The 18,341-nt window shown below is 45.2% G+C and overlaps 1 protein-coding gene across 3 annotated transcripts in view; it reads left to right on the top strand.

Annotated features, from left to right (window-relative positions):
• Positions 1-18,341, top strand: part of VWA7 (von Willebrand factor A domain containing 7) — a 149,809-nt gene that overhangs the window by 88,347 nt on the left and 43,121 nt on the right. For all 3 annotated transcript variants that reach the window (XM_077460996.1, XM_077460977.1, XM_077460986.1), the window contains 3 exons: positions 9,300-9,495; positions 11,719-11,888; positions 14,588-14,700. In XM_077460996.1, coding sequence (XP_077317122.1) covers positions 9,300-9,495; positions 11,719-11,888; positions 14,588-14,700 — 479 coding nt within the window. The remainder of the gene's footprint in view (positions 1-9,299; positions 9,496-11,718; positions 11,889-14,587; positions 14,701-18,341) is intronic.

The following is an 18,341-nucleotide window of genomic DNA, read 5'->3' as shown; positions in this document are numbered from 1 at the left end:
TGGCTGACTCTCTCCTCCATATCTGATATACGGGCCGCAGTTTTCTGTACTTCATTTTTAAGATTTATCCCATCTTCTCTTATCTGCTTTAATTGATCTGATACATCATCCAATGATAATTTACATGTATTCACCGCAGAAAGAATTTCTTTTAGTGATGGTTCTTTACCTTTTACCCAAATTTCTCCTTCTGTACTTATCACAGTGTCCCGTCCAGTCCCCCTCTCCAAGGAGAGATTACTCACGGACGCTTGTGCTTCCGATATTCCACCCATTACACCCGTAGTGTCCGACCGGACTGCCACACATATTGCTTTATTTAAACTTGTCGGCTCTATTTCAGTCGTCAAGCCCTGGCTTTTCCTTCCGACCGTTTGCACGGCTGCAGTACTCTGCGGCCGCCCCTCTCCGACTTGCACGTTCTTTTTAGGTGTTTGGTTTGGAGTCTGATTAGGCGTATGGGCATATCGCTCCAGTTTAGAAGCGGCGGCAGCAGCAGCAACGCCTGTCAGCCCGGTCGAGTGACCAGCCTTATCTTTGGAACTACGTAATGTTTGTAATCCATTATGTGTGGTCGCCTCCTCCACCCCCCTTTTCCTAGTCATACCTTCAGGTCTTACGTCTCTTCCACCGGGGGGGGGGGGGGGGGGTATCGCTCAATCCCTCCCTTCGCTTTGATTCCCTCTCTCACAGGGTTTCTTACGTGGGGATCGGTGTTCCTCTATGGGAGAGCTTCCTATGGCGACCTCCACATATCTCCACTGTTGCGCCGTTCGGTCAACCGAATGTACCGTTACTCTCGCTTTGGTGGTGTCACAGCTTCGCAGCGTCCCCTCGTTTCGGCACCTCAACGCTCGGCTTCTCCTTCCCTCCTCCTCCTCCACACTACTTCGGCAGCATTAGTCTCTGCAGCGAGCGGTAGGTCTGAGCCCGCCGCGACCTCTCACCCTGACATCCGGTCACGCCCCCCCAAGGTGCGATCGGATCTTGGTGTCGGAAAATCCATCTGACTTTTTCCATTGGAATTTCCGACACACATAGTTTGAGAGCAGGAGCTAAAATTTTCCGACAACAAAATCCGATCGTTTCATTTCCGATTGTGTGTAGACAATTCCAACGGACAAAGTGCCGTGCTTGCTCAGAATAAATCACGAGACAAAAGCTATTGGCTACTGCCCTCTTTAAAGTCACGTCATACGTGTTGTACATCACCGTGTTCTGAACGATCGTATTTTCCAACAAATTTGTGCGACCTTGTGTATGCTAGACAAGTTTGGGCCAAAAACCATCGGAAGAAAATCCAACGGATTTTGTGGCCAGAATGTCTGACTGTGTGTACAGGGCATACCAGCTTTGAACACTAGAGAGTGGCATTTTTGCTCATTCTTTTTTGCAAAATAGCTCATGCTCTGTCAGATTGGATGGAGAGCATCTGTGAACAGCAATTTTCAAGTCTTGCCACAGATTCTCAATTAGATGTAGGTCTAGATTTTGATTGCGCCATTTTAATACATGAATATGCTTTGATCTAAATCATTCCATTGTAGCTCTGGCTGTATGTTTAGGGTCGTTTTCCTGCTGGAAGGTGAATGTGTTTTCTTCTAATATTTCCCTGTATTTGGCTCCATCTATCTCCCATCAACTCTGACCAGCTTCCCTGTCCCTGCTGAAGGTGATGGTGTGTTCAGGGTGATGTGCAGTGTTAGTTTTCTGCCACACATAGCGTTTTGCTTTTAGGCCAAAAAGTGACATTTTAGTTTAATCTGACCAGAGCACCTTCTTCCACATGTTTGCTGTGTCCACCACATGGCTTCTCGCAAACAGCAAACAGGACTTCTTATGGCTCTCTTTCAACAATGGCATTCTTCTTGCCGCTCTTCCATAAAGGCCAGATTTGTGGAGTGCACAACTAATAGTTGTCCTGTGGACAGATGCTCCTCCAGAGTTACCATGGGTCCCTTGGCTGCTTCTCTGATTAATGCTTTCCTTGCCCTGCCTGTCAATTTATGGGCATGTCTCGGTAGATTTACAGTTGTGCCATACTCTTTCCATTTTCGGTTGATGAATTCAATCAAATTTAAAGCTTGGGATATTTTTTTATAACCTAACCTTGCTTTAAATTTCTCCACAACTTTATCCTTGACCTGTCTGGTGTGTTCCTTGGCCTTCATGATGCTGTTTATTCACTAAGGTTCTCTAACAAACCTCTGAGGGACTCACAGAACAGCTGTATGTATACTAAGATTAGATTACTCACAGGTGTACTCTATTTAATATTTAGGTGACTTCTGAAGGCAATTGGTTCCACTAGATTTTTGTTAGGGGTATCAGAGTAAATAGGGCTGAATAAAAATGCATGCCACACTTTTCAGATGTTTATTTAAAAAAAAAAATTGATAACCATTCATAATTTTCCTTCCACTTCACAATTATGTACCTCTCTGTGTTGGTCTATCACATAAAATCCCAATAAAATACATTTAAGTTTTTTGGTACATGACAAAATGTGGAAAATTTCAAGCGGTATGAATACTTTTTTAACTGATTGTATGTAAGGGTCTACAATCACAGAAACTCAACCATGCCCTGCACACACCCCAGGGCACCTGCATCCCCCTTCTCCCCATCCTCAACTCAGTGGGAGCCACTCAGAAGATCAGATCTAAAGGAGCCAAGCTGTCCTTGTAAACACAGAAGTCTGGCTTCTGTTTATACAAATGACAGCAAGTGACAGCTTGGCTGCCACAGAGCGATAGTCGGGTGTGCAGGGAGCAGAGGGCCTAAGCTGGAGGTGGTGGAACTGGGTTCCACCTGAAAAAAATCCCTGAAAAAGTTCAATGAGAGCTCTGGTTCAATGAATTAGGAGTCCAAAAATCTTTAATGCTGGTGTTAGTTCATAAAAAAAGACATAAAACATCTAACACAATAAAATGTAACCAAAATCCTGATAATCAGGAAACACATGAAAAAATCGATAATATGAATTTTGCATCAGGAAATAAGCACAAGTACTGTAGTTTTTGGCTTATAGTTCCCAGAGCGATATAATTTACTTTTTCATACTTTGTGGGTTTCCAAATACTTATGCTGGTCATTGGGATATCTTGCTTCAATAGGAAGAGTAGTACTTGGCAATGGAGGAATAAAGGGATCGACTTAAGCAAATATGATATTGCTGCAGTTTTGCATCTTCAAAATTTTGTCCACATTGGGAACTCTTCGTTTCACTCATTGTGCTGCTTAGGTTAAATTTGCTTGAGCAAAAACAATCCACTCTTTTTTTTTTTTTTTTTACTTAAAGTTTGTGATTTTTTTTTTTAGGGGGGTGGATATTTAGGGTAGTTTCATTTATTTGATTTAGTGTTCTATATATTTGTGCTTTTGTTATGTAATCAGGATTTGTGTACTTTTTATTTTACATTTTTTGCTGTTGTTTTTTCGCTTCATAAATAAGGTCCAATTGTTGGCATATTTACAGGTCTAGTTCTAACTCTCTGGGACATTTATAGCCTATTATAGCCTATTACACTATTGGAAACCACAAAAAAACTTTGCCTTTATCATAGTCTCCAATGAATTTTACAATTGTAGACAGAATTTTGGGAAAATTTAAACTCTCAGTTTTACTTTTCCCTAGTGTCCATCATGTAAAATTTCCCTACTATACTTGGTAGGCATAGCTTTAGATGCCATACATTTTTTTTTAAATCTGTTATAGATTTTATCTTCACGATATTATGTATTTAACATCTTAGCTACTCTTGCAGTATTGTCTTTGTGCTCTTGGGTAACGTTCCTTGGACTATTGACATGAAAGTGGCTTGTTCTAGGGAAGGGCACTTAGGCACATCCAAGGCAGAATTACACTGAGCAATGGGACATATAAGCATTCACAGGGTTATAATGAAGTACTACTTTGGGTCTCTAATATTATAAATGAGCATTATGTTAGCCAACTGGGCTTACATGCTTTTACTGGGGGTTTGTCCCTTGTCATTGGAGAGGTGATGATTTTGCTGTATTGGTAAATCTGCAGCTTGGAAATTAATATAAAACATAGGAAGTGGCAAAACTGAACTGATCTGGATATGTAGTGGGACAGAGATAGATAAATCACAAGACGCGTAAAACAGTACACTCCATTTACATTTACTTGATTTTTGTAAAAGGAAACTCTCAATACTAGAGTCATTTGCCCTAAATGCAGAGGCCACACATAGTTCCATTTTTGTTTTTTTTAAATTTCATAATCTTTATTTATTTTCTTCAGTATTTTACATAATAAAAAAAGAAAAAAGAAACATTCTCTATGAAAAATACATCTACTTATTTCACCCTCACAAGTTAAACATTTCTATATAACAGGGTGGGCCTTTTTTTAAAAAAAAAAATTTATTCATAAAGTATCGATAATTCTTCTACTATCAATCCCCTTTTCCTCTCACTACTCAGATGTTCTTCCTTCCCTTTTTCCTTTTCCTTTTCTGTATCCTCCCCTCCCTTCCTTACCATTCTCTTCCTCCAACCTCCCTTCTCCCCCTCACCTATATTCCAAATCCCTCATACTGGGTATCTCAGTCTATCCAACCAGGGTTTCCACACATGGGCGTCCGCAGAACTTTTTTCAAGGGGGGGCATAATTTTAGGGTCACCCATGCGCGGCCCCTTTTGAACAATGTCATTATCACATTATCATGGTCAGAGACTGCAGACGTAGTACAATCCCTAGAATAAATAATGGATAATGGCCAACAGGCCCTCTTACAAGACCCATCGAAACTACAGCAGTGATCCCTCTGAGCTGGACGATCGTTCACTCGACCCGGGGGCGACTCTGGTCAGTGGTGTAGCATGTCTGTATCCTGGCAGTGACTCAGTCTTTCTCTCTCTGGCGGTGCTGGGCAGCATGGCTCTCTGGTGGTGCTGGACAGCATGGCTCTCTCTGGTGGCGTGGGGCAGTGTAGTTCTCTCTCTGGTGGCGCTGGGCAGCGTGGCTCTCTCTCTCTCTGGCTTCTGCCCAGCACACTCCTTGTTCTTTTTCCTGTAGCATTCTCTCCCTCAGCTTTTTTCCAGGCTGCAGTCTCTCAATCTCTCTCTTGATCAAGCTGTATCCTCCTCCCTGTGGAAAATGGGGTTGCCAATCTTTGGGACTACATGTCCCATGATTCTCTGCTCTCCTAGTCTCCTTTGATTGGCCCTCAGTTATGGCCAATAGGGAAGGAACGGAGTGGGCAGGAAGCTGGGCGAGGAACCTGGTGAGAGCCGTCGTCTCTTCTCCCTGACAGGAGAAAGGGGGGGTCACTGGGGGAAACCTGATAGCCCGCAGCTCACCTTTCTCCTGTCACAGCGCCGCCGAGTTCTCTGCTGGACTGAGCATGTAAAAGAGAACGCAGTCACACTACACTGATAAGGGGGGCTTGGCAGAACCTTGATGGTGTCACCCCACTGGCGGTTGCACCCCCATAGCGATGGAACTGTGTTGAATTTAAGATCTCATCCCTGATTTGGGGGGGGGGGCACTTGACCCCCCTTGCCCCTACCTGCGGACGCCCATGTTTCCACATCTTTTTAAATTCTTTAAAATTTCCTCTCCTTAGATATATTACCCTTTTCCTTCCATATTGTTTCCGTGATTACCAACAAACATACACCTCAATATTGCTTTATTTATACATGCTAATCCTCATATTCCTTCGTCCAGGCCCAACACACATATCCTGGGATCCCCCTTGATCGCCACTCTAAATATTTCATTCAGAGTGGTAACAATCTCTGACCAGTAGTGAAACAGTTTTGGGCATCGCCAGAACATGTGTGCCAGGTCTCCAGACTCTTGGCATCTAGGGCATTCATCATCTGCTCTACGTCCAAAGCTAAACAGTCTCTTTGGTGTGTAATATGATCTATGTAGCAGCATTAAATGTGACATCTTCTGAGCAGGCAGGACTGAGATTGAGTGTCCACCCTCCAATATCTTCATCCACTGTTCATCCGTAAATGTTCCAAATTCCTCCTCCCATTTCCTTCTGCATTTAAACCTTTCTGGGCTTACTATACTTCTTTCACATATAAATGGATAAACATCCGCTATAAATCCTTTTGCTCTTTCTTGGGAGTTTAATCTACAATAAATAGGGTAATTGTTCCAAACTGGTCCCTGCTTACTGAATTGTTTCCCTAACGCGTGTCTAATTTGAAGGTATTTATAAAATGATTGTTTTGATATATCGAACTCCGATCTTAATGCGTTAAATTTTTTTAATATGTTTCCTGTGTATAACTGGGCCAGCTTGTCTATCCCCTTTATTTCCCAATCTTTATATCTTCCTATCTTTTCCATTTCCTGCAGGTTCCGATTATTCCACAAGGGGGCGTATTTGGTTAAGCCTCCCAGACCTTTAATCGCCTTAACTGCCTTCCACACTTTTACTGCTAATTTTATTGTAGGTGTTTTTTGGGGGAATGAGTTTGCCTCAAGAGCTTCTACCATAGTCTTATGGGGTGTCCCCATTAACATTAGGGCCTTGTTAGTTCCACCACCTGTCTCCTTACTCATTCCCAGGTGCTGCAACTGGGCAGCTAGGAAGTAGCTCCTTGGGTGTGGGACTGCCATTCCTCCTTTTCTTGTTGGCGACTGCAGAGTTTGTAAGGCAATTCTTGATACTCCCCCTCTCCATATGAGTTCTCAAAATAGTACCTCTATTTTCCTAAACCATTTTATATCTACCCATATCGGGGAGTTATGTAGTGCATACAATAACTGCGGCATCCATAACATTTTAATCAAATTACATCTCCCTGCAGTCGATAATGGGAGTCTCTTCCAAATTTCAATTTTATTTTTAAATTTAACTATTAATGGGGCAACATTATCACTTATTTATTTATTGGGATCTCTTTGTATATGTATCCCCAGGTATTTAATTTGTTCCACTACTTCCATCTGCGGCACTGCCACTGGACTTTGACTCCTCCGTTTATCCACTGGCATAAGGGCTGATTTTTCCCAGTTTGTAACCAATCCCGAGAACCTCCCAAAATCTATAATGACTTTCATCCCCTGCCTGAGGGACTGCTCTGTGTCCCCCAGGAAGAGGAGAATATCATCCGCATACAGCGCGATCCTTTCTTCCCTCATCCTCCTTTGGAAGCCAACCATATTCATATTGGATCTAATTGCAATGGCTAGTGGTTCTATCGCCAGGGCGAAGATCAGGGGTGACAAAGGACACCCGAGTCTTGTCCCCCTCTCTAAAAAGATCTTATCTGAATACTCATTATTAACCCTGATTCTGGCACTAGGGCCATTATACAGAGTTTTTACCCACGCAATAAGCGTGGGACCAAATCCAAATTCGCCCAGTACACACCAGATATATCTCCATTCTAAACTATCGAAGGCTTTGATCACATCCCAGGCCATAATTGCCTTTTTGCCTTCGTTTTCTGTTGGTACCTGCAGATTAAGATATAATCTTCTTATGTTCATACATCCCGTTTGATCGGGATGTATCAATCTGGAGATAATTTTATTCAACCTAATTTCTAGTATTTTAGCTAATATTTTAGCATCCGCACAAAGGAGGGAAATGGGTCGATAAGATTGGGTTTCCAACGGATCCTTCCCTTCTTTGTGCAAGACTATTATCGTTGCTTCGGTCATTGAGATGGGCAATCTCCCCTCCTCCTTTGCCCAATTCAATACTTTGAAAAGCTCTGGCAGCAATATTTTGCCATAATATTTGTAGGTTTCCACAGGGAGACCATCTGGTCCTGGGGATTTCTGATTAGCCATTTCCCTCCCTCTCCTCCTTGGTGAGGGTCGGTATTTTGATGTTCGCGAAAAACATATCCATGTCCTCGTCGGCCCACCGCCCCCCTGTGATCTGTACAGTTTTGCATAAAATGCCCTGAAGGTATCTGTAATCACTGAACCCTGTGCTTAGATTTCTCCCTTCTCTGTCCTGATCACTGGAACGGTGGATGGCGAGGAGTTAGTTCTTACTATCTGTGCCAACCTACTTTTTCCCCCTCCCCATACTCCACTTGTTTCTGGAACAATCTTTTATTCTCTATTTTCCTAATAATCACTGCCTTATATTCCTGTTGTTTTTCTAACCATATTTTTTATTTCTCTGGAGTGGGGTTTTCTATGTACGCTCTTTCTGCTGCCGCTAACTCCCTTTTAACTCTGTTCTCCCATTCACTGGATGTCTTCTTAACTTTCGCTACTTGTTGGATAAGGATACCCCTGAGGTAGGCCTTTAATGCATCCCATATCACTCCTCTTTCTGCAGACTCATTATTAAACTTTATAAACTCTGCTAATTTAAATAGCACCTTATCAGAATCTCCAATTAACTCAAACCATACTGGATTCATTTTCCATACTTAGTTCCATTTTGGATGGAGGCTGTTGTGCTGTCTTGTAGACTCATACAATGAGAGCCTCTTGTTTTCTGCTTTGTGTGCTTCTCCATTCATAGTCAACATAAGGCCTGGAAAGGGAGTCTCACACTTTCTGCTGCATTCTTTATATTGTAAAAAATGTCATATCCAAGAGCAGGAGACCTTTAGTGGCAGGGAACAAGGTGCAGGAATTTTTCTTTCAGTTTTCTTGAGAAGAATAAGTAAGTTGTTGGGAATTTTATCCACCAATATCCATCCTAAGGCCCTTTTCACATGGGCGTTCTGATCAGGTCCGCCTGCCAGTTTTTCAGGTGGACCTGATCGGATCCTTCATTCACCCCTATAGAGCGGGGGATGTCAGTGGTAACAAGTCCTCTGACACCCACTGCTATCTGAACCTGTCCGTGAAATCCAGACGGATAGTCATCTGTCTGAAAAATCGGATCGGATAGGGTCAGATGAAAACGGACAGGCAATGCTTTTTCATTCGATCTCCATAGAGGAGAGCAGGGCTTTGACATGTCTGTCTCTGCACAGTGGCCTGCTCTCTTCCAATGATCAGACCAGCGTAATGCTGTTTCTCCTCCCCCAGCTCTCCAAAATCCTTAATCAAATATTATATATATATATATATATATATATATATATATATATAGATATATAAATATATCTATATATATATATATATATATATATATATATATATATATATATACATACATATACACAAATGCTTTGCCTTTCATTTCTATTTTGAACAGAATGGGTTGTTTTACAAGGTTACGGTTTTCATATACTTTAACAGAAGCCCTAGCTGGAGTTTTGGATGAGCTTTAGGTTTTGTGTGTCTGAGAGAATTCACACTTTAATCCTTCTTCCATCCGCAACAGGAAAATGCAGTCACGGTGGTCCCTTTGACTACAGCAAAGAGCTCAGTGCAAAAGGAGGGATCAACAAGGACACAGCCATGCCTATGTTCTCCCCCCATCACTTCCTGCACAAACAGGCAGCCCAGCTTGCCCTGAAAGCCTCTATTAATTTTCTGATGGAGTTGAGAAGAGAGGTAACTGACAACATTATGCTCAGGTGAGTGGAGATGACTGTTATGACACCTCTAAGCAAACATTTTATTTCCAAAAAGGTTAAAATCCAATACTTTCTCTTAGTGAAAATTTAACTTCCTGCCCTCCCACTCCAATGGTCTGTGTTGGCAGAGCTGAGTAATAGCCACACCTCTCAGGAACAAGTGTCCTTACACTTGTATTGCAAAGAAGCAAAGGTGGAGTTTATGATCCAGAACACACTCTTGACAAGAGTTAAATCTGCTGACAATGTTGTTATAGATGTTCATGCTTTGCTGTCCTGTGATAACCGCACCCCACTTCTTGGATGGGCATCACAAGGATGGGAAATATGGGAATATCTCCTCAGTGGGGTCACATGAAACAATAACCTTTTCCACTCCATGCAAAACTAAAAAATGCCCCGAATTTAGGCTTTAACTATTAAGACAAGAGGATTGAATTGAGTTTATCTATAGGTGAATAGCCAAGTCAAATACATTTTATCTATAACATTGTACAGACTGCCTCTACAGCTTTCTGTATAGTTTTACAACTTTATGTTCTCATAAACCCATATTTTTTTATTCACATGCAGAGATTTCTACAGATTATTCAAATCTTTTGATATTATGTACTGTAGGTGATGATATATTTAAAGTCTTTGCAATTTTACAATGAGGAACATTATTATGACAATGTTCAACAATTTTCAGATGCAGCTTTTCACAGGTTGTTGAACCTCTGCCCATGTTTACTTCTGAGACACTCTGAGGCCGGGTTCACATATTCGTGAATTGGATGCGGTTATTAATGCATCCAATTTGCATCACATGCGAGTGTGACCGGCTCTCTGTGGAGGCGGTTCACACATGTCCTGGGTGGCCGCAGTGCAAATTCCAAAAGGGTCTTGTGCATTTTTGGGTCCAGTTCAGGTTCGAATTCAGACCAAAATTCAGACCTGAGTTGCACCTGAACCAGTGAACAAGAACACACTGGATCCCAGGCTGGAAACTGCAGCCGCACATATGTGAACCCAGCCTAACTCTCTAAGATGCCAATTTTTCTTAAAATGTTACATATTCTCAATTTAAATATTTTATATGTTTTCTAATTTTTATTGTGAATAAAATTTGGGTCTATAAGATATGAAAATCATTGCATTTTGTTTTTATGCAGATTTTACACAATGTCCTTTTTTTTTTTAATTTGGGCTGTATATTTACACAGATAAACATACATGCACGCATTGAATTGGTGCTTTTAGGGTTACGCTGATACCCTTTTTTTACCGGTGACTATGAGTACAGATACCTTTGTGGTGTGATTTGAGCCCATAAAAAATGAATGGGCTCAAATCGCACTGCAAAGAATGTGATTCGAGCAGGAATCTGGTGCGATTCCTGTCTGAATCTCATGTAGTTTCCCACACTGCTGCTGTGTGAACCCAGGCTAAAATAACAGTGAAACCGCATGTGATTCGAAGAGGAATTTCACTGCATTCCTGCTCAAATTGAATGGGATTCTTTGCAGTGCGATTTGAGTCCATTCATTTAGTATGGGCTCAAATCTCACCGCAAAGGTTTTGGGTAGGGGAGCATTTTCACACCTACCTAAACCCCATCCAAGTTAATCTGCAATATACTTTTAAAAATGGCCACCTTAGCCTGTTTCTGAGTCTGGGGAGTGGAAGCTGCTGTTTGCCTGGCTGCTGTTGTGCTAGCAGGAATAGAATCTGGGACACAAACCAGTGGCCCTTGCTGGATGAGCGCTATAATAGAAACCAAATACAATAACATTTGCGAGGTTACAGGCGTTGTGCTTATTTCATATGTTTTTATAAATTTTAAGGATTAATTTATATGGGCTAAGATTTGTCAATTTCTTATATATCTTTAAGACTCCATTGGCAAAATCTCTCTGTCATAGTTCCCTAAAACTTTTCTTGCCCACTTTAAGTGTTGGATGTCCCCATCCACATAAGAATTTTCCCACCCCTGCTGTTGCATTCTATAAAATCTAACATGAATTCAAAAATAGGAGGAACGGGAGTCCAACACAATGGCTGTGGTAGGTGTAAAGTCTGGGACCTAAAAGTTTGCAGATATCGTCAGTAGACTATACAATAGAACAAAAAGAGTCTGTTAGCTTGTTTACTCCAGCATCTTAAAAAAAAAAAAAAAAACCTCTAAAATTACAGCTTTGGGTGGTGTGACCCTTTAAATATAATTGCAATCTTTTTGTACAGACTGCTGGGTGTTTCTGCTTTTCCTGCTCTGAGCTTTGTCCTGGACACCACTGGCAGTATGGGGGAGGAAATCACGTCAGCTCGTCTACAATCCCGTCTTATCATCCAGCGCCAAAGTGACACACTGCTCCAGCCTGACTACTACATCCTTGTACCCTTCCATGACCCAGGTACATCCATCCATCCATCAATCCAATACATCCATCAATCCAATACATCCATATCATAGTCCCCTATAGCGTTTTGGACAATAAAGCAATCATTTTCTTAAAAAGTTTCCAAAATGATTATTTGCGTAGCAAATTCTTTACTGACATACATGCAAGTGAGATTTGTCAACGTTTGTCCTGTATTTTATAGTCACATTTATCCTATTTATAATAGGGTCAATGTTAGGCAGGTGAACAACTATGGATTCTCAAATGCAGTAGGCTAATTGGCACAATCTGTGCCTAAGAGGTGGTGCCAGCAAGGGAGAGGGACATAGGTGTGCGCAGCCAACTGCATTAGGGTGTGCACCCCAAAGCTCAAACACACGTGTGCAGTAGAGCAGTGGATGGTGTCAGTAGAGCAGTGGACATGGCAGTAGAGCAGTGGATGGTGTCAGTAGAGCAACGAATGGTGTCTGTAGGGATGAAATTGGCGTCAATCGTTTTTTGTTTTTATTACTTTATTTTGTTATTAAATTTTTTACATTTTTTTTTTAATAATATTATTTTTTTATTATTTGTTTTTTACAATTTGTTAGGAGCACCAATAAGGGGCTTTGGCGAAATAGCAGAGAAAGGGAGTGAGGGCAGATTCCCCAGTTCCTTTCTCTGGGGACATAGGTGTGCGCAGCCAACTGCATTAGGGTGTGTACCCCAAAGCTCAAACACACGTGCAGTAGAGCAGTGGGTGGTGTCAGTAGAGCAGCGGATGGTGTTGGTAGAACAGTGGAAGATATCTATAGAACAGTGGATGGTGTCAGTAGAGCAGCGGATGGTGTTGGTAGAACAGTGGATGGTGTCAGTAGAGCAGTGGATGGTGTCAGTAGAGCAGTGAATGGTGTCGGTAGAGCAGTGGATGGTGTCAGTAGAGAAGTGGATGGTGTCGGTAGAACAGTGAAAGGTATTAGTAGAGCGTGGATGATGTCAGTAGAGCAGTGAATGGTGTCGGTAGAGCAGTGTAAGGTGTCAGTAGAACAGTGGAAGTTGTCAGTACAACAGTGGAAGGTATCAGTAGAACAGTGGATGGTGTAAGTAGAGCAGTGAATGGTGTCGGTAGAGCAGTGGAAGGTGTCGGTAGAGCAGTGGAAGGTGTCGGTCGAACAGTGGAAGGTGTCAGTAGAACAGTGAACGGTGTCCGTAGGGATGAACTTGGCATCAATCGTTTTTTGTTTTTATTACTTTATTTTGTTATTAAATTCTTTACAATTTTTTTTCATTTCTTTTTTTATAATATTATTTTTTTATTATTTGTTTTTTACAATTTGTTAGGAGCAACAATAAGGGGCTTTGGTGAAATAGCAGAGAAAGGGAGTGAGGGCAGATGGCAGGGGGAATCTGCTTTGCACAGAGTCATCAGGGTGTGCTCAGACGATGTGTACACCCTGTGCACTTGCCTATGGAGGGGGAGTATGTACACCCTACCTAGCGCCAATTTTAACCAATAGCAAATACCCACATAGCAAGGATATCTTTCCAAAATTTGTGACAGTGTTGAATTGTAAGTCTATTAAAGTGGTTGTATACCCCCCAATTTTTTTTTCTACACCTGTAAGGCAAAAGGCATAATGAGCTAGTATGTACCGCATACTAGCTCATGATGAAATACTTACCTTAGAACGAGGCGTCGGTAACTCACCTGATCCATGCCGAGGGAGCTGACATGTTGCCTCAGTGTGTTTTCCGGGTATCGTGGCTCCAGTACTGTAAGTGGCTGGAGCCGTGATGTCGTTACTCCCTAACATGCACGCGGGAGACTTCTTTTCCTGGCAAAGTCTGGCATCTGGGACTTTGAGCTGGGAATCCCCTGTACGCATGCGCCGCTGAAGTCAGGCTCATTGCGAGGGGAATATCTCCTAAACCGTATATGTTTAGGAGAAATTCTTTTTACCTACAGGTAAGCCTATAATAAAGCTTACCTGTAGGTAAAAGTTATAAAATTGACTATACAACCGCTTTAACTTGCTGCACATTTTCACTGGCACTTGAAGCACAAATTCTAATTGATACTTTGTATTAAATTTGCATTGCAAGTGTCTAGCAAGAGCAAAGATGAGTCTACAGTACAGCAAGAGCTATGCAAGTCTACAGCGTGAAAATTTAGCCACAGTGGCCCCTGTGGTGGAATGACTATTGCACAACATAACTGAACCAGAACTTGCAGCAGACTTGCAGAATGTTTGCAAAGAAAGTTGATCTGAAGTCATGCACTGTGGACTTGCTGCAACTGTGCAACAAAATTGTGAAGCCTGGCAAGTCTAGCATTAGCTTAGCAAGTTATTTTCAATCTTGCAGCAGAATTGCTTGCTATCTGGGTATGGTTAGTGATTTCACAGGGAAATACTTCACCAAAGTTCTATGGGCATTTAAAACCCTGCTAGTGGCAGGAACTCCATCAGTATTCAAGCCAGTGTCAGTCTTTTTATTTACACATAGAGAAACTAGTTAGGGGTACAAGAGGTGCCTTAAACCAGCCCACTAAGGAGGGTGACCACCTTTGTTCTGCCCCTAATGAAAAGTACCCTTTCCTGGGCTGATATCAGCAATACAGGGGGGATAAATATAAAATAAGATAGGTATTAATGACATAACTAATTTCTGATCATTCAGCAATTATTCCTGAAGACTTGTTGAAAGGTGAAATCAGGCTCTCCTATGTTTAGGCTTTGGCCCAGTGCACAAGACAAGTGACCCGAATGAGTTCTTAAAAATTCTGGACAGTCTACAGGCTTTGGGAGGGGGAGATGAGCCAGAGATGTGTTTATCAGCTCTGCAGGTATGTACTTCTTCTTTTTAATCTATCTCCAGTTTGTTCAGCTCTTGCTTCAAAGCAGGGTTCATCACTGTTTAAAATTAAGCTATACCCAACTCCATTCCTCCTTCCCTCTCCCCTCTTCATCCTTTCTTCCTCCCTTTCTCTCTCTCCAGGTTCTCTGCTCTTCTTTATGATGTGTTAAATGTTTGAGTTTTTCATTGAGGCCCCTTTTTTCCAAATGATAACCTCCTGATACTGGGGACTATGTGTATAGAGAGAGCAGAAAAAGTTGGCTTTTTTTTCAGGTGTGGGAACAGAGGAGAAGATGTCACGGCTTTGACTCAGTTACTTGTACATCTCAGCTTGAGCTAAAGAGCTATGTACAATGGGCCTTCTACCACAAAGGAGTCACAGAAAAATTGGATAAGTTGAAAAGAAGACTAAAGCTTTACCTGTTTTCTGCATATAAAAATGCACAATGTTTACAGTACATTATATAGTATTCAATACTTCCAATTTACCTAATTACAAAGAAAGCAAGAAAAATATTTTTGTTTATTAGTCTTGAGGGTAATAAAACACTGTATACTGTATTTACAGCATATGCCACAGACGAGGTCCCAAGGGAATAGGGTTGAGGGAGACTGGACAATGCGCAATGTATAGGACAGCCTGGAGACGGACCACGGGGTAGGCGAAAGGATGGCATGAAATAGTTAACTGGGCAACGCACAGGATTGGTAGCAAGTTCCAGGGGGCGGGGTTTTTAGTGCGGGAGTTGAGCTCTCATCCCGCCCCAGCGTCAGTCGGCGCAGAGGAAGATTGGAGGAAGCATGTCGTCCTCCCTGGGAGATCTCTTACACCAGCTGCGGGCCGCAGCTGCGGCCATCAGCGAGAGATGGCTGCGGGACCAGGTCGAGAGGGGGGTACCCGGGACATTGTTCGGCCAGCGGGGGAGGGTTCGGCCTGGGTGCGGCGTTCCCGCCCGCCGGCTCGTTTCTCCCCTGACTCCCCCAGGGCACATGCGTGACGCCGGGCGGGGAACGCTGGCGCCGCCCCCCACGAACCTCCGGCAAAACGGCCGGCCGTGAAGGCTGTGGCAGCCGCGGGACAGAAGCGGGAGAGCGGGCACAGCATCGCACGGCCGCCGACCGTTCCGGCGGTGGGCATGCGGAAGGCTGCCATGAGGTGTAAAAGAGACTTGGGCCTGGCCCCTGGCGCAGTCGTTGCGGGGGCGGGGCTCCACCGCGGGAGACACGCTGAGGCTGCTGCTGGCTCCTCTGCTTCCGGTGGAGAGGACTGCAGGGATCAAGACAGGCAATTGGCGGGAGCAGGCCCAGCAGTGCGGATGGAGCCGGTCGGTGGCGAACATCACAGTAAGGTGGCGGACAAGTCGATCGCCGGGCGGAGAAGGGGACGGCCCAAGGGCATCTCATCGCCAGTCCGGGCGGGACCATCGGGATGGCTGCCGCAAGGAGAGGAGGCTCAGAGTCCAGACCGGTCCGAGGGTGAGCTGACATCGTCCGAGGAGGAGGTGCCGAGCGGCGTTCCGTCATCGGTGGAGGGTCGATCGGCGGCTGGTGGGAGTTCGTCCAGGCGGCCCGGTAAGTCTGCTGTTGATTTGGGGTACTTGGGGGGGGGAGGGGGTTGGGGGGTATGTGAGTGGGGGTGGGGAATGGGCCGCGGATGCCTCTCAGGGCGGGGGGGTTCCTCCCCCGTCTCCCCTCCCTCTGGCCCAGCGGGTCCTTGACCGCGCCACGGCGGATGGGGGGATGAAGGGGTTCTTGGCGGGCCTGCGGGAGATTATGGGAAAATTTGAACAGGGGGGCTCCAGTCCCATGACGCCGGGGGCTGCGTGGATCGCACCGGAGGAGCGGGTGGGGGGCCAGTTGGTGTTTCGGGAACGGTCGGGGTCAGCGGGGGTGGTTTTGGGGGGGGCGGGGGTAGGCACGGCGGGGGCGCCTGCTGAGGCCGCGGGAAGTGGGGCAGGTGGTGGCTCCAGCGTCCGCGGTGTCGCCAGGGTCCACGGGGGACGACGTCAGGGGACGCGAGAAAAAAACAGGATGTGATCAGACTAGCTGATGCGGCCCGTTGCGAGGTGTATGTGTGTTTTGGAGGGCCGCTGGGGGCACATTTGAAGCAGGGGGTTAGGGAGAAGATAAGGAAAGAGGAATATGTGGAGATTTTCTCGCTGTTGCCATTGGAGAAGTTCAATTTGGATAAGGTCAGGCCGGAGAACAACAAGGAGGATGAGGAGAAGAGGCGCTACCGGCTTATCCCTCGGACGTTCCAGGACTGGTTGCAGGCTTTTGCAATTCTCGCCGGCGTGATAGGGGAGAGGAACCCGGAGCGTTGTTCGCCGCTGTTTTGCTACCTGGACGCGATTGGTGAGGCGCATAGAGTCTACGGGGGACTTTCGTCAACGGAGGGCGATCAGACCTGCTCTGCGCTGGGATCATAAGGACATCAGCCTGTGGATGCGCATGATGTCGTCGGCGAGGATGCCAAATCCGTTTTTCAGGGGGGGGGGCCAGTGGATCAGGGGCTTCCGGTCAATCGGCCGCAAGACGGTAGGAGTCTGTTGGCAGTATAATGAGGGGAGTTGTAGATTCGCAGGGGGCTGCAAGTACTAACGCGAGTGTTCCGGTTGTGGGGGAGCCCACCCAGTTTCACGGTGTTTCCAGCAAGGAAAGGGTGAGGTTGGAGAGCCTGCGGACAAGAGGGACGACGCCGGTGAGACTGGAATAGATGCGGCCTTTTCTGGATCGCTGTCCGGATAGGGAGGCGGCTGGGCTGGTGGGGCGGGGGTTCGCAGAAGGGTTTCGGATCCCGGCGGTGCTAGGGGTGGTCCCGCCGGCGGCAAAATTTGCGGTCCGCGTTGCTCCATCCTGAGGTGGTTTCAGAGAAACTGCGGAAGGAGGTGGCCTTGGGTCGGATAGCGGGCCCGTTTTCGGTTGCGCCTCTTCCCGATTTGGTGGTTTCTCCGCTGGGGGTGGTTCCCAAGACAGAGCCAGGTAAGTATCGGCTGATACATCACCTGTCGCACCCAAAAGGGGGGTCAGTCCATGATGCCGTTGACCCCCGGTTGAGCGCGGGTCCTACACGTCGTTTGATGCGGCGGTTTTCTGGGTCAGGCGCTATGGACGGGGGGCCCTGATGGCTGAAACGGATATCGAGGCAGCGTTTAGGCTGCTTCCGGTACACCCGGACAGTTTTCGTCTTCTGGGTTGCTGTTGGCAGGAAGGGTACGATGTGGATAGGTGTCTGCCTATGGGGTGCTCTGTCTCGTGTGCGTTGTTTGAGTGTTTCAGTTCCTTTGTGGAATGGGTGGTCGGAGACGTCGCGGGAGTGGGTTCCGTCATACACTACCTGGATGACTTCTTGTGCGTTGGACCGGCTTCGTCGGCGGTGTGTGCGGTGCTGTTGACAACGCTGGAGCGGGTGGCGGAGAGTTTCGGTGTCCCTTTGGCCCCGGATGAGACGGAAAGACCGACTACGGTGATCAGTTTTTTTTTTGGGTATCGTTCTGGTTTCGGAGGCAATGGAGTGTCGTCTGCCGGCGGACAAGCTAGAGGCGTTGCAGATGGAGATGCGTGGGTTGGTGGGCATGCGTAAAGTACAGCTCAGGACTCTTCAGTCTGTGCTGGGGAGCTTAATTTTGC

The sequence above is a fragment of the Lithobates pipiens genome, unplaced genomic scaffold (genome assembly GCF_037356315.1).
Source record: "Lithobates pipiens isolate NorthernLeopardFrog02 unplaced genomic scaffold, aLitPip1_a1.2 Scaffold_1, whole genome shotgun sequence".
In the NCBI taxonomy this organism is placed as follows: Eukaryota; Metazoa; Chordata; class Amphibia; order Anura; family Ranidae; genus Lithobates; species Lithobates pipiens.
This window is presented reverse-complemented; position numbering and strand designations above follow the sequence as displayed.